General features: G+C 43.5%; 1 protein-coding gene across 1 annotated transcript in view; it reads left to right on the top strand.

The window, feature by feature from the left end:
- The first annotated feature begins 5964 nt into the window (after positions 1–5964).
- Positions 5965–17401, top strand: part of CNTLN (centlein) — a 286353-nt gene continuing 274916 nt past the window's right edge. The window contains exon 1 of the mRNA XM_056848744.1: positions 5965–6069. Coding sequence (XP_056704722.1) covers positions 5965–6069 — 105 coding nt within the window. The remainder of the gene's footprint in view (positions 6070–17401) is intronic.

Below are 17401 nucleotides of genomic sequence, written 5' to 3'. Positions count from 1 at the left end.
GAACCCTCTCAGACCTTAAGGAGATCTACAAGGACTACAAAAGGAATACCAGCAGAGAAACTGAGTCTTTTCACTAGAATTGACAGCCACGTGGAACCCTCAAGTTGGGACGAACTGCAAAAGTTGCCCGATGGGGAGCGGTCGAGATGGCTGAAGGCAATTCAAGAAGAATTAGACTCACTGCAGAAGAATAATACCTGGAAACTAACCAAACTCCCACCAAACAAAAGGACTGTGGGATGTAGATGGGTGTTCAAGGTCAAGAAAAATTCGGATGGAACTGTTGACAAATACAAAGCAAGACTAGTTGCAAAAGGATTTACCCAGAAGTATGGAACTGACTACACAGAAACCTACGCACCTGTGATTAGTCACACGGCTATAAGGACTTTGCTGAGTATAGCCGCCTCCAGGAATAAAGTGGTACTGCAACTCGACGTCAAAACAGCTTTCCTGAATGGAGACTTATCAGAAGAAATATACATGGAACTTCCACCAGGATTAAAGGACTGTGATACTAAAAATCAAGTTTGTAAACTTGAAAAGACTTTATATGGGCTCAAACAGTCAGCAAGAGCATGGAACCACAAACTAACCTCATTATTGAAAGCTCAAGGCTTTGAACAAGGAAATATAGAGAAATGCTTATTCAGAAGGAAGAAGGATGATGGATGGGACTTTGTTTTGGCCTTTGCAGACGATCTTCTGATTTGTTCTGACACTGAAGAAGCTGCAAAAGAAATTGCAAACAAACTGAATGAATCAGTAGAAGTGAAACTACTTGGAGAAGTAAAGAACTATCTTGGAATGGAGATTGAAAGAAACCAAGACAATGGATTTTCAATCAATCAAAGGAACAAGATACTGGAATTTCTACAATTCATGAATATGAAGGAGTGCAAGACCAAGAACACTCCACTTGACCCTTCATATATGGATCTAGACGGAGGTGAACTATTGCCTAACAATCACAAGTACAGAGAAGCTATTGGAAAACTTCTATACTTGAGCAACGTTAGTAGACCGGATATAAGTGCAGCAGTTGGAATCCTAAGTAGAAGGACCAGCACACCTGCAGAACATGATTGGAATGCAATTAAATACCTCACACAATACTTAAAGAAAACTATCGATTTGAAGTTGAAGATAACTCCAAATACTGAGCTGAAACTGATAGGATACATGGACGCTAGTCTGGGTGGTACTAGAACAGACAGCAAATCTACAAGTGGATATCTGTTCTACTTTGGAGAAAACCTGATCTCCTGGACCAGCCAGAAACAGCAAGTTGTGTCAACATCTTCAACTGAAGCAGAATGCATAGCAGCCAAGTGCGCATGTACAGAGCTGGAAGAGATAATTGAACTGCTACGCGACTTTGGATTAGATGAACTGACACCTGCTACAATGTTTGAGGACAATCAATCGTGTATAGCACTACTGAATGGCGAGAACTCTAAGAAAGGGAAGAGACTTCTTCGACTCAAAATGGACTCAGTAAAGGACAAACAAGAAAGAGGTCTCGTAGTAGTGAAGTACTGTGAAAGTAAAGAGATGGTGGCCGACATCCTGACGAAGCCACTGCCTAGACAACAGTTTGAATACTTACGTGATGCATTGTGTTTATATGTCTGAATGTAACTAAACCTCGAAAAGGGGATTGTTGGGTATTAGAGAGCGAGCTTTGTTACATGTCAGACAGTTAAAGGGTTAATATTGTAACTGACCATTTGGTCAGTGTAGTGGCCATTGCAGTCGTGCCCCGAGGGTCACGTATACAACTACTTTGCATGTTCAACTGCTTTCGATTTCTTTGTTAGAAGAGAAAGTAGTTGATCACTTTCTCCTTGCTTGACTGCTGAACAGGCAGGATGGAGAGAGGCTCTCCTTTTGCTAAGGGTGCCTACTCGTAAGTAAGCTTAGTGCCTTGCCAAAGGCTTTTGGCAAGTATAGGAAACATAGAATGTAGACAGATATTATTTGTTTTGTATCCCAGTGACTTTTTCCTTACCCTGAGTTAGAGTAAAGATTGTTTTACTTCAAGACAAATGCGTCTTGCCTCTTTTGTGCGTGTGTGTGATCTCAATTCTCATAGTTCAAGAGGAACGATCCATTCCCTCTGATTTGGTAGCAGATAAATTAAAGATCGGGGTTCCCTTTACAGGAACTGGGGCCCCGATCCCCCAATACTTTCTCCCCAATAGGGACCAAAGTGGCTTACATCGTTCTACTCTCCTGTTTTATCCTTACAACAACCTTGTTAGCAGGGCCGGTGCCAGGCGTTTTTGCGCCCTAGGCAAGCCTAACTACTTGCGCTCCCCCCATTGCAAACCAATTTTCAAAAACAAATGTCTTGTAGAAAAAATAAGACAAAACTTTAAATTGCTAATTTTTTATAAAAAATGCGAGAATAAGTAATACAACATTTGATTTTCTTTCTCAAATATAAAACAGTTTTACCACACAAATCACAAATCATTTGAACAAGGCTATGAATTGTGATGTTAAAATTTAAGTCACTTGAATGTTTCAATTTCAGGCACATCAAAATCTCATTTTGCATGTCTTTCCTTTGCAAATTTTGTCACCAATTCCTTCAGGTCAAGTGCTGATGCTTGGGCATGTTCAATTGATATAGTTGCCAAACCAACTACTCTCTTTTGCAGTATCGTTGAGCGTATGTTTGAGCTTGGAGAAACTGTGTTCACCACTTGCTACTGACACTGGAAGTGTGAGAAGGCTCCTTAGGGTATCAGAATCATTAGGCACACTATCCAGGAGTTCGATCCCAACGGAAGTTGGTTTCAGGTAGCCGTCTCAAGGTTGACTCAGCCTTCCATCCTTCCTAGGTCGGTCAAATGAGGACCCAGCTTGCTGGGGGTAAAGGGAAGATGACTGGGGAAGGCACTGGCAAACCACCCCGTAAACAAAGTCTGCCTAGAAAATGTCAGGATGGGACATCACCCCATGGGTCAAGAATGACCCGGTGCTTGCACAGGGGACCTTTACCTTTATGAAGAGAAGTACTCCTTGTGGTGGCAAAGACTTTGGATGTCATTGAGCTATTGCTATAAGTTCACAGCACAGATCTTCAGCGTCAACATCTTCATTTCCATTGTGTAACAATGATTTTTCCAAATTCTTGCAGGCCTTAAGTACATCTTCAGAAGATTTTTTGGTGATACCGTATATATCATACAGGAAGCCAAATAGGGAATTATATTGTTGTAGCTGTTGGGATCTCTCTTCAACAGACTGTATGGCCGTGTCTAAGATAGCATAATAGAAACCTACTTTGAATTTCTGCTTTGGATCTTACGGTGTCTCTTCTTGTGTTTTACTGAAATGTCTCCAAATTGTGAAACTTCTGTCTTCGAGTTTATATCGTTTGTAGTAGCAGCACCAGCTTCCTCAGTGGTAGTTTCAACAAGGGTATAGTCATTTTCTTGTTGTTTAATTGCTTTCTGAGTGAAAAGATATTTCCGGAAGTACCCTTCTTGCTTTGCTTGCTCCTTAGCTCTTTCTGCCTTTTGTTCGCGGAACTGAGCTCCAGATGGTCGTTCTTTATCAGCCATAGCTCCGCCTCCCTAGAAAAGTGACTATATTTTCTAAATAAGTTTAAGATCAGTCCAGGGATAAGCCATGACTGAAGTTAGCACAAACCCTCTTAGTCCAAGCCAAGCAAGACCAGGAGATGGTTGTGTTTAGGGTGCAGTATGTTGCATGGGAATGAAGCTGGCCAATCATGGAGTGAGCAATAGTATGTCAACACAGGTCATGGTGACCCTTCACTCGAGGCTTTGCTGCTGGTGGAACAGATCAACTAGTAGACTGGAGGATCCTTGCAGTCTTTCACAATTGCATCCTGAGTATTAGTCCTCCTTCCACTGCCCCTCCCCATATATTAATTTAGCTAGCCATCTCAGCCACTACTGTGGCTGAGATCATCAACTGGAGCCATAGTTGCTCAATCCTAGTGGTTGTTACTGATGATTTGTTAGTAGGGCATTCATATAGCTTTAGGGAAAGGTGTGGCAGCAGTTGCAGAGTTCTTAGTGCAGAGACATTTTCCTCTGTACTTGTTCTTCTGCACATTTCCCCCTATACTTGCTCTGCACATTGCAACAGCAAAGTTTTCCTGCTTTCCTCCCCTTTCTAGCAGCCATGAAGCTGTCTTTCTGCCTATTTCTTTGTAGACACAGCAGAATAGCTGTGGAGATTTTAGTGTTTTCCACTGTGGTTCTCCTCTTGGTGTTGCTGGTGTAGTTTGCTGTATGAAACAGTTTCTTTTCTTAGCTCTGGAGACTGTTTCCCACCTTTTTTCCGTTGCTTCCTCAAGTTGCTGAAAAGTTTCTTTTTGCAGCATTGGAAGTTATTTCCTTACCCTTTTTCCTGGCTGGCACAACACAGTAGCTTCTACTTCTCCCCCCCTTCTCATGCTTGCTGTGAGACAATAGGGGGAATTATGTTGTACTTGATAAGGAGATACTTTTTCTCTGCAGTTATTTTGTGGTAAAAATAAAAGCCCCCTGTGCAAGCACCGGGTGACATCACATCCTGACGTTTACTAGGCAGACTTTGTTTATGGGGTGGTTTGCCAGTGCCTTCCCCAGTCATCTTCCCTTTACCCCCAGTAAGCGGGGTACTCATTTTACTGACCTCGGAAGGGTGGAAGGCTGAGTCAACCATGAGCCGGCTACCTGAAACCAACTTCCGTCGGGACTGAACTTAGGTCGTGAGCAGAGCTTGGACTGCAGTACTGCAGCTTACCACTCTGTGCCACGGGGCTCCTGTTGTGGTACTTATCTTAAAATAAAAAAAAACATATAAATTGTCAGTTGCATTTTTCAAGAAACGAAACCTGTTTAAAACTGTGCCCCTCAGGCCAGTTCTGCGCCCCGAGGTCTGCGGCCTAGGCAACCGCCTAGTTCGCCTAATGGTAGCACCGGCCCTGCTTGTTAGGTAGGTTGGGCTGAATGTGTGACTGGCCCAAGGTCACCCAGCAAGTTTCCACAGCAGAGTGGGGATTCAGGCGCAGGGATTCATGCCCAGATCTTAGTTTGACACTCTAACCCAGTGGTTCCCAACCTTTTTTTGACCAGGGACCACTAGGACTTTTTTGTTCGGTGCAGGGACCCCGAGGTTCAAAATTAAAATTCTGAGAATTTGAAAATAAACTTTAATCATAATTGTTAGTTAAACATTAAACTTATAAAAATATATATTCAAATATTATTCTAATAGAGAACTTTTAATTGAAAATATTAATTTATTATGGGTTTATAACTTTGTTTCGTGGACTTTAATTTAGTTCTCGGGGACCCCCGGTTGGGAACCAGTGCTCTAACCACTACACAATTCTCACTCTCCACTTCAGCGTTATTATAAAACAGGGATAAACAATTTCTTTGAAGACAAAGGTGCGATGTCAGACAAAAACACAGCTAGCTGCAGGAATAGATTTAAAAAAAAAAAATCGGTAGGACTCAACTGCTGTCCTCTTCTAGGCCGCCACAGCCGCGCCCCGCCACAGGAGAAAAAAAGCGGGCGTGAGAAAGCTTCTGGCGCGAAACATCTTGCGCATGCGCTTTGCGACACGGCGAATAAGGGGGAAAAAACCCTCCCGCTTCCTGCCGCTTGTCCGTTAAACGAGCAACTCGCATTACGTGCTTTTTCTGGTGGTGCCTAGCGCCGCCCGCATGCTTTTTTAACGCTTAAAAAAAAAAAAAAGAATGCGTACGTCGCAAGGTACTGGGAGGAGAAGGAGGCGGGCGGGATCTTGGAGGCGACGTCTTATTGGTTCACAGGCAGATTTTTAATTTTGCAATGGCGCGGCGGCGGCGGGCGGTTTGTAACGTTTTCTCTACATAGAGAATACCACCCCCCCCCAATCCTGTAAACCAGTAAGTAAAAAGTGCGTTTTTAATAGGAAACCCCCAGTTGTTCGCGTCCTTTGCCCATAACATGGCTTCTTCCAATCGCAAGGATCCCGCCTCTGCCGCTGAATCTCGAGTCTTAGTGCTGGAGGAAGAAGTCAGGAGCCTGACCGAGGAGCGGCGGCAGTGCCAGGTGGGTACCCGAGAGGGAAGGGGGCAGGGAGCGCCGGAGAGTCCCAGTACTGGCCAGTTATTCATGGGAGGTTTTGCATGGGGTTTGCCACTCTGTAGATGCACGTTTCCCCCCTCTGAATTCTCAAAACTCTGCATGGCGGCTTGTTGTTGAGTTTGGAGAATAGGGATGGGGGGAAAGGGCATCTAAAGAGTGGCAAACCCCGTGCAAAACCTTCCAGGGACCGGGCCTTTGGCCCCTCAGAGCCCTGAACTGTCTGGGGAACCAGCCAGAGCTCAGGGCGGAGGGGGAGAGAAAACCCACCCTCTCGCCTCCTCCAGGGGGACAGTTGATAAACCCCAAAACAAGCCCCAGCTTTGCAGCTCTGTAGCACATTTACTCAGGAGTAAGCCCCGCTCACCGTAGCGAGCCTGATTGCTGAGCAAACGCGAACGGGTGCCAGTCTCTTTGGCCATTTATTCATGGGAGGTTTTGCATGGGGTTTGCCACTCTTTAGATGCACTTTTCCCCCATTCATATTCTCAAAACTCAACAATAAGTTGCCATGCAGAGTTTTGAGAATTCAGAGGGGGAAATGTGCATCTATAGAGAGGCAAATCCCATGCAAAACCTTCCGTGAATAAATGTCCTTTGAGTTTCCAACCTCATCCTATGCTGGTTTGCTCAGAAGTAAATCTCAACGAGACCCAACAAGAGATGGATGGACTCAAGAAAGGAAGCCACAGCCTTCAGTTTGCAAGATCTGAGCAAGGCTGTCAAAGACAGGACACTTTGGAGGACTTTGTTTCATAGGATCGCCATGAGTTGGAAGTGACTTGACGGCACTTAACACACACACATAAATCTCACTCCTCCCCCCCCCCAGATACTTTCCCCCCAAGTCACTGAATCTTTCAGGCAGAGGAGCGTACTGCTGCAAACTGTAAAATGGGCGCCCTCTTGTGCAGCATACCATGTTATCAACACATACTATACTGCTTTCACTCAGGAAAATTTAACTCTGAGGAAATAAGACTAGAGGTGGGAAAGGAAATACCAAAATAAACAAATAAACAGCTCTTGGACCATCGGACTATTTAGGCAGCCTCCACAGTTCACATCCGGATGGATGGATAGAAGGAGGATCGCAAAAAGGGAACAAAGAGTCCTAGAATGATTGATGTGATTTCACCAAAAACTACATACTGCCCTAAAAAGAAAAGGGAGTTGCTGTAACTACTCCCTTTGTTGTTCAGGTCAAATGATCTTTGCTTAGTAATAATATTTAGTGGTGATCAGAATGCTCACCAAGCCTATAAGATAATTCACAGTGGGTAGCTGTGTTAGTCTGTCTGCAGTAGTAGAAAAGGGCAGTAGCACCTTAACGACTAACAAAAATATTTTCTGGTAGGGTATGAGCTTTCGTGAGCCACAGCTCCTATCTCATGTATATGTAGAAAAAATACATACCGTATGTATATGCAGAAAAGGGCAAGAGTCCAGTAGCACCTTAAAGACTAACAAAAATATTTTCTGGTAGGGTATGAGCTTTTGGCTCACGAAAGCTCATACCCTACCAGAAAATATTTTTGTTAGTCTTTAAGGTGCTACTGGACTCTTGCCCTTTTCTACTACAAGCTTATAAGGTAGGCTAATACTGTCATTCCCATATGAGGGGAAGGCTGACCGCTGAGAAAGAGTGGCTTACTGAAGCCCACCTTGTATGTGGCAGAGACAAGATTTGGACTGGAGATCTGCTGGATCACACACAACTTGTTCTTCTAGCCACTGCACTATAGTACACTGACAGCTACACTTTAGTTTCTTGGAAGTAAGTCCCCCCAAATATGGTTAGAATTTCAGCCTTCCCTTGACACTTGGTAAATGCCAATACAGAGTAAAATTCTAATGCCATCTCTTTAACTATCATTGGTAGTAGTGTAACTAAAGATAGTTAAATATTGTAAAATATGTATCGGCTATGCCATTATATTTGCAAGCTTATGTGTTTAAAAGGTTTATATCTGGCTGCTCAGCCTCAGTTTTTGAAGTGTCTTATTAGTAAATCCAGACTTTAAACAACATAAAATGAACATTAAACCCTTAGATTTAGAAAGCGTCAATGGAAATAAAAACATCCCTGACCTGGATGACCCAGGCTAGCCTGATCTCGTCAGATATCAGAAGCTAAGCAGGGTCAGTCCTGGTTAGTATTTGGATGGGAGACCACCAAGGAATACCAGAGTTGCTCTGCAGAGGAAGGCACTGGCAAACCACCTCTGTTAGTCTCTTGCCATGAAAACCCCAAAAGGGGTCGCCATAAGTCGGCTGCGACTTGACGGCACTTTACACACACACATACACAATGAAGAGTAGTGACACAAATACATTTAAAAAATAATCACCAAATGCCTGATTGAATTAAAAAAAATGCTTGACAGGCACCTAAAACTAAGATCAGGAGACAGGCAAACAGCTGTGGGTCTAGATACCACAGTAAGGAATCAGCTATCATGGGTAACCATCCATTTTATCTATAAAGTTGGAGCATCTGAAGGACTTAAGAAGATCTTAATTCCTGGGCAGGCTCATAAGGAAGCAAGTGTTCCTTTAACCAGGGCTTCTTAAACTTTTCCCACTTGCAACCCCTTTTCGCCCGAGAAATTTTTACACAACATTGGGTGTATAGGTATATAAAATAGGTATACAAATCAAACATTTACTAATAATAAATCATAAAGAAATTTATTTTAAAACAATTCTTTTACTGTGGCCAAAATTTTCATGACCCCCGCATTTAGTTATGCAACCCCATAAGGGGTCGCGACCCACAGTTTAAGAAGCTTTGCTTTAGACAAGCTTTGCTGAACCATTTAGGGCTTTAACTGTCATTATCTGCATTTTGAATTGTGCCCAGATACAACAGGGAAACAGTAGAACTTTCGGAACTGGTGAAAGATGATCCCAATAATTAGTACATGCCATCACTATGCAGCCTGTGCACGGCCATCAAACATGGTACCCAATAAAGCTCTATGCTGTAGTTCAGTCTAGAAGGGATCAGAGGATAAGTCACTGTTGCCAGATCCAGTTTCTCAAGGAAAGGCTGCATCTGGTACACCAGCCAAACTTGAATAAAGGTGCTACAGAAGATACTTGAAACTTCTTCTATAAGCACATAATAATATCAGGAAGGCCATCAGTACCTGACCTGAATGTCCCAGGCTAGTTGGATCTTGGAAGCTAAGCAGGGTTACCATGGTTAGTACTTGGATGGGAGACCGCCAAGGAAGTCCAGGAGTGTTATGCAGACAGGCAATGGCAAACACCTCTGAACATCTCTTGCTTTGAAAACTGTATGGGGGGGGGGTTGCCATAAGTTAGCTGCGACTTGGCACTTTCCACCACCACCAGGCCATCAGTGGTGTTTTCAGAAGGAGTGTATCCTCTTTAAAACAGAATGATGCCTTAATCCCTGATTGGCATTAGTAATACCCAGCAAAGCCTCAGTATTTTCTATACTGAGCTTTAGTTAATTGGCTCTTATCTAACCCAATACCACTTTTAGTCACCAATTCAGAACATCCATAATCTCACATGATTCTGCTGAAAATAAAGTGTGTTGATGACATCTTGCACCAAAACCCAGATAATGGTTTTATGTACATGTGAAATAGGATGGGAGATAAGATGGAAATTTGCAGAGAACAAATGCCAGACATGTGAGCGGATGTCAGCCAATGTCACCATCTGCTACTGGTTAGCTACATAGGACTACACAAAGGAACCCACATTCTCTTTTTCAGCACTTTGGGTCCCCTTTCTTTCCAGTGGGTACCCAAAGTAGCTTACATCGTTCTCCTCTCTTGTGTTATCCTCACAGCAACCCTGTGAGGTAGGTTAGGCTGAGAGTGTGACTGGCCCAAGGCCACTCGGTGAGCTTCCTTGGCAGAATGGGCATTAAACCTGAGTTTCCCAGGCCCTAGTCTGACACTAACCACTACACCACACTGTCTCTCTCACCTGGCTGGATCGAAAACTAAATTTTCCAACAGCAGAATGGAACTTTCCTGTCTCCCCTCCCACTGCAGCCCACTAGTCTCCATTAAATATTGTTCCTGGGGGTTCGGAGACCCTGAGGAACAACAAGAGGGGGAGCTGCATCAGGAAGGGGGAACTGATAGAAATTGCCAATTTAGTCTTCATCCGACCCAATAGAACAGATGGATACCATGGTAAATTTTTATGCCATTCGTCTTCCAGGAAACACCAGTTGGAATTTAAGGTGAATCCTGGACACTATTTCCTGTCATTTTAAATCACTTGATAATGGTGGGAACTAATGCTTCTTCTGTCAGTTCTCTTCTTGGACCTGTCTTCCACCCCTGCTACAGAAAGGAGAAGTCCTGATGTACTGTGTGGCAGGTAGAGTGGTTAGTAGCCGAAAAGATAATCACAAAAGGAACAGGAGAGAGAAGTTGAGGGTGCTTTGTATCATGCTGCATCAGGGGCTTTGAAAGTATGCAAACAGTCTGTGTTTTGAGATTCTAAGCAACCCTCTATAGAGTTATCTAATTTTTTCTTATAAGGAAGTTCAGACTAGGAGATGGTGGCTTGCCAAAGTCTCCTAGTAAGCTTCTGTGGCTACTGTATCTGCAGGACTGCCTCCCCCAGCGTGCTCCACTACAACAGCTTTGTTCTTTTTGAGCATGGCCTTTTGAAGGTGGTGCTCAGCAAACTGATAATGCTTAAGTATAGGCAGCTGCTGATCATCTCTGCAGTAGTTTGCATGAGAGCATTTCAATGAAGGGAATATTGTTGTAGTTTGTAATGTTTGTTAAATGTTTGTAAACTTTTGGAGGTCATTAATTGGTTGTCATGAGATGGACATGACTTGATGGCACATAACACACAAATATTTATTGTTGGTAACTAATTTTTGTAATCTGCCTTAAGTCTCTGTGAGGAAGAAAGTAAATTAAGAGTTGGCTGAGGACTGCTTGCGTGAACACTTCGTTGCCATGAAGTGAGCACTGAACTGTGACTAAGGGCCAGACTAGACAAGTCCCTGATTTTAACCTGGAGACACCACCATTTTACAGAGCATTCTTACCCAGGAACTCCTTTAAACTGCCCTGTAGGGGCCCAGTTCTGGTCAGGACCAATGCTACGCAGGGTTTAAAAGAGTTCCCTAGTGGGAACTCAGGGACTCGCATTTTGTCTAGTTGAGTCCTAATACTGGCTCCCTAGCTAGTATATTTGTACTAGCAGGGGCTCCCGCAAGGACCTATGGGGGCATCTTATTTATCACTTTCCCTTCCCTGAAAGCCCCCATAGCCTCTCCCCTTTCCCTGCTTCCTTCTGTTCTTCCCATCTGCCAACCTACCTCATCTTCAGCTGTATTTATTTACTTCATTCACACCCCACCTTTCTCTTTAATGGGGACCTGAAACAATTTACAGCATTGTCCTCTTCTCCATTTTATCCCTAAAACAGTCCAGTGTGGTGGGTAAGGCAGAGAGAGAATGACTGGTCCAATGTCACCCAGTGAGCTTCCATGGCAGAACAAGGATTTGAGTCTGGGTCTTCCAGATCTTAGTCTGAAACCCTGACCACTACACCATGCTGGCTTTGTGGGTGACTGCTGTTGAACAGTGGCAAGCAGCTGGGCTTGGTGAGTCATGCAAGTCACATGGTAGCCATTCTCCTGGTGGTTGTTGGCAGGCCTGGCCCTGATGAGTGTTCCCTCAAAGGCTGAAAGAGCCCTGTGTTTCACTGACAGAAATCAAGGCTTCAATGCCAGTGCTGTTGTGGCCACTGGGATATTGTTTCTTAAAGACATAGGCACTGTTTCTATTAATTTGGGGTATTTAACAACCCCGGATTTTTGTTTTTAGATTTCAGATTTTTCTGTCAACTAGGGGCTTTTCTCAGGTTTGTAGAAATAGCTGTCTTGTAAGGGCAGGGGTGTACTACCCATGCTCAAATATCTGTTTTGAAAAATCCCTCTCTGAGCCCTACTATGTAGGAGAACTTCTGGCCAGTCTCCAATCTTGCAGTCTTCTATATTATCCTCACAACACCCCTGTGATGAGTGCTACTTGACATAGCAGGCACCTTGGAAAACCAGGTGGCTGCAGAGGTTCGGAGTACTTTTGCCCACCTTCGGCTGGTGCGTCAACTGTTCCTGGGTCAGTCAGATCTAGCCACAATTATCTATACCTTAGTTACATCTAGACCCAACTATTGTGATGCACTCTACTCGGGGCTAACCTTGAACATATGAAGCTGCCTTATACTGAACCAGACCCTTGGTCCATCAAAGTCAGTATTGTCTACTCAGACTGGCAGCGGCTCTGCAGGGTCTCAGGCAGATCACCTACTTGCCTAATCCCTTTGACTTGAGTTGCTGGGGATTGAACCTGGGACCTTCTGCTCTACCTCTGAGCCACCTTGAAGAGTGTTCTGAAGCTGTTACTAGTGCAGTATTCTGCGGCTAGACAGCTGGTTAGGGTCAGTTATCGGGAGCATGTGATTCCAATGTTACAGAAATTACACTGGCTACCAATGCACTCCTGAGCCCAATTCAAGGGGTTGGTTTTGACTTTTAAAGCCCTGCATGGTTTGGGACTGGGGTATCTTCTCCCATATGTTCCTGTCCGGGAACTAAGATCACAAGGAGAGGCCCTCCTAACTGTCCCATCAACCAAAGAAGCTCATTCGGTGGGTACACAAGGGAGAGCTTTTTCAGTAGCAGCTGCATGATTATGGAACAACCTCCCAAGGGAGGTATGACTAGCCCCCTCACTTTTGATCTTTAGGAGGTAGTTGAAGATGGTTTCATTTGGGACTTCATTTGGTTAAGTTTACTAGCAGTCCTGCTGTGATTTTAAATTTCGGTTTTTATGTTTTTAATGTATTTTAATTTATGTGTTTTATTTATGTTGTAAGCTCCCTTGAGCTCCGTATGAAAGAAAGGCAACTAATAATTACTTTAAATAAATAAACATTAATGACTCCAGTCTCTGGATTTAACTATCTAGATCAAGCGTGCCAAACATAAGGTCCACGGGCTGGATCTGGCCCCTTGAGAGCTCTTATTCAGCCCCTGAGGCAGCCATCCCTTCCACTCTCAGTCTGGGCTGGCAAGGCATGGCCCAGCCCAACCAAGTGACATGTCATGTCCGGCCCTCGTAACAAATGAGTTCGACACTCCTGATCTAGATATTTGGCCGTGTTGATAATTAAATATATTGACAAGTGGGAATACTGCAAGGCCTTGCAGGGGGCATCTCATTCCCCCCTGTTTCCTGAAAGTCCCCACAGACTCTCCCCTTTTGCTGCTTCCTTCTGTCATTCGCACCCAAGAGCCAACCTACGCATTGCCTCCTCTATCTTCAGCTTACCCTCCTTTCTTCCCACTGGCAGCCTCTACTTGGGAAAGCTATGGTCCAATTGCATGGTACTGGCTGCCATGCTGGGTCCAGTTGTGTGGTGGGGAACCCGCAAGGACTTGCAGGGGGAACCTCACCTTTCCCTGGATCCCCCCACGCTATGCCTCTTTCCTTCCTCCTGGTAACCCACATACCCTCACTTTTAATTGCTTCTTTCTGTCCTTCCCACCCACCCACCTTTTATATGCCCCTATCTTCAGCTATGTTATTTATTTACTTCATTTACTTCATTTAGCCCTTTCTCCCCAATGGGGCCCCAATGCAGCTTACATCATTTTCTTCTCTCATCCATTTTATCCTCACAAGAACCCTGTAAGGTAGGTTAGGCTGAGAATGTGTGACTGGTCCTACGTTACCCAGTGAGCTTCCACAGTAGAATAGGGATTTGAACCTGGGTCTTTCAGATCCTAGTCTGAAATTAAATCGGCTATGCCACATTGACTTTGTGTGGGGTGGCTGCTATTGACCTGTACCAAGCAACTGAGCCCAGGTGAGTCATGTAAATGTGTGATAGCAAGCTGCCCAGTGGTTGGTGCCAGGCCTGGACTTGCTGATTCCTCCCTCAAAAGGCCAAAACAGCACTGGAAGAGCACACCCCCCCCAGCTTTTTATCAAGGCTGGCAATACTGTTGTTATTGCTTAGCAACCCCCACAATTGCCACTGACATGACATTCACTGATAGGGCATTTTTAGATTTCAGATTTTTCTGGATGTTTGGGGCTTTTTCAGGTTTGTAGAAAGGTCTGTATTGGATGTTTATGGCTCCAGTCTCTTGATTTAAGTATCCACGGATTTGGCCAAGAAAATTAGATATAGAATGTAGAAAAGCATATATTTTTCATATAGTTTGCATTTTACATGTTGAGTTCTCCTAAACATTTGAGTTCTCCCAAAACATAATGTATTGGCTATGTCAGTTAATGCATAGGAATTGCTTTTTTGGGGTCAAGTCTGAGATCCACGGAGTCTAGGATTCCATGGGTGTAATCCTAAGAATGCTTTCCAGGGACTAAGCCCCACTGAACAAAATGAAACTTTGAAAAGGCCCTGTTTATGGGGTGGAAGGCAGCATGGTATATCCTGGTCTCTTCAGCTCTCGGACACTAATCATAGCCCTTAGTTGCCCCTTCCAAATTAAAAATCCAAACTTTTTAAATATGGAAGTTCAGGGTTCCATTATCATTTAGATCCTAAATAAATGTACATCCTAATTTGTTAATGTAGCCATGTTAATGTATTGATTTAAAACTGGGAAGATTCTTTTTACAAAAGTAGAGTTTACACTGTAAGTTAAGATGTAACTTATTTTATTAATTTAGAAGATGATATATCAAATCATTTCTGGTTTTTATATAACTGTCTGCTTTAGTCTATGTCTTTATTGAATAAATGTCCTATCTTTCCTTGTGCCTACTCCACAAAAGTAAAGAGTCTCAATAAGAAGTAAGTAACTGATAATAGTTACTAGCCAGATCAGGAACAAAAGGTCACCCACCAGCAACACTAGTAGTGATTCACCAATCCCTAGCCTCTGCTATCAAGCTGTAGTGCAACTACATGAGCTATTGCATGAAGCCATTGATGATGTTAGTTCTCTACAGTTCTTTTTGTTTTTTAACAAAGCAAAGAAGGTTTTTGTATGTTCATAATATGGCTGACTGTAGCTCAAAGCAGCTGTCCAGGGACTTTGGTAGAGGTCTTTAACATCACTTACTATCTGATCCTTTTAACTGGAGATGCCAGGTACTGAATGCAAAGTGAGATATTCTGCCACTGAGCTATGGTCCCACTCTTTACTATGACATTAAGTTTAGATATTGTTTTTAAGCCATTTGTGGCTGCCTGAGCAGTCCCAAGGGGCCCAGATGGTGTCTGGGTGCTCCTCAGGGCTCACTGGAAGAAAACATCTAGGCCAGAAGTGAAGCTGGGATTCTGGGGGTGGGGGGCTTGCTCTGGTTGGCCATGCTTTCAAAAGAGGGCCAGAGGGAGGGGGCTGGCCAGCAGATGAAGTGGTGAGGAGGCCACAGAAGCAGGCCAGAAGTGGGCCTTGGTAGGCATGAAGAAGGCCAAGGATAAGCCTTAGAGCCCAGCAGCAGCTGTGAAGGCAGGACCAAGAGAGGGCATCAGGCTCACAGTCAGCCTGCTGCCTGACAGGGGGAGGCAATTCTGGGGGAAAGGACAGCACCCCCTGGGATCACATACCCAAGAGGCCAAGGAGGACAGTCAAGTGGTCAGGTACCAATCTGAGGCTGCGGGTGATAGTGGCCAGGCTATTTTAAAAAGAGAAATGTCAAGGTGAAAATTTAAAAAGAAATCCAATTTATATTTAAAAACTGATTTTATTTGTTAAAAATGGATTGAATATAATTTAACACAGTTTACCACTCAGGAATTATAAATTTGGTTATTCTTTGCTGTATGTTTTTTAAGTTTATAATATTCTTTCCAAGGTTGGCCCAACAGGACTACATACAGTATTCTAATATGGCTGTCTTGTGCTATATATAACAGAATTATGGTACTTGTTTAATTTTCAGTCACTTTTCTAATAATTTGTAACTGTGAACTTGCCCTTTTCAGTGAGCTTTCTACTTTGACCTTAAGTTCTCTCTCTGGGGTATCTGCAGCCAATTTAGATCCAATCAGTGTATATGTGAAGTTAGGATTTCTTGTCCCAACGTGTATCACTTTTTACTTACTGATTTTCAGTCTCATCTTCCATTCTGTTGGCTGCTCAAACTGTTCAGAGAGATCCTTTTGGAGCTCCCAAGTATCTCCCTGCTATTGTACCATCCTGAATAATTTCGTGTCATATGCAAAGCTGGCTGTCTCACTGTTCTCCCCTGACTCCCGATCATTTATGAATAAGTTAAATAGCACCGGTCCCAATACAGATCCTTAGGGAACCACCCTGTTTTCCACGAATTTATCTGGGACAGATGTTAAGCTGACTGGTCTGTAATTATCTGGATCCCCCCTGGATCTTTTTTAAAAAAAATATGCTACTTTGGCTAACTTCCAGTCCTTTGCTAAGGAGATTTATTTTAGTGATAAGTTGCATATTTTTGTTAAAAGATCAGCATTTTTGCATTTGAGCTTTTTAAGAACTCTTGGGTGAATGCCATCCAGCCTTGGTGACTTATTTTTAATTTGTCAATTAGTTATAAAACGGCATTCTTTGTACTCATCCCAAAACAGTGGCTCAGGTATGAGGATCTTTTCAGGTATCTATGGTTCTGTATAAAGTGGATGTAAAGAGTTCATCTAGCTAAGGTTTGCAAGCCAGATCACAAGAGTTATTAGCCTACAAAATTCTTTCTAGCCTTTGCTAGTATATCTGTGGTGATCATTTATATAATCTATTTTATCCAGGGTTTTATTCTTGGCTTGGAAACAATATCAAATGTTGAGATTTGCTGTTTATTTGAGATTTGCTGTTTATTTTATATGCATTATAGAGTTATATGGTTGTGTTGGTGGATTGGTTCTGATGGTAGAGTCCCAAGTGTGCCCCCTAACTGCGGATATCTGAATCCATGGATCAGGGCCACCCTTGCACTAAACAGATGTTTCTGCCAACTTGGGGGACCTCCTAGTTTTGCAGAAAAATCTGGCATTAAAAAAACCATTTGGGGGGTTAAATTCCCCCCAAAATAACAGAGCATTCTTAGAGAATGCTCTTTTTTTGGGGGGGGATTTAATTCCCCCCCGATGTTTTTTTTTTAATGCCAGATTTTCCTGCAAATCTAGGAGGTCCCCCAGGTTTGCAGAAACATCTGTTTAGTTCAAGGGCGGTCCTGATCCGCGGATTTAGACAAGTGCAGAGAACACACCTACCTCAGACAGCCTGGTGGCGGCGCAGCCTAGGAGCCACACTGGGCCTGGGGGCAAAGTGGGG

Source organism: Euleptes europaea, chromosome 4 (genome assembly GCF_029931775.1).
Source record: "Euleptes europaea isolate rEulEur1 chromosome 4, rEulEur1.hap1, whole genome shotgun sequence".
NCBI classification, from domain to species: domain Eukaryota; kingdom Metazoa; phylum Chordata; class Lepidosauria; order Squamata; family Sphaerodactylidae; genus Euleptes; species Euleptes europaea.
This window is presented reverse-complemented; position numbering and strand designations above follow the sequence as displayed.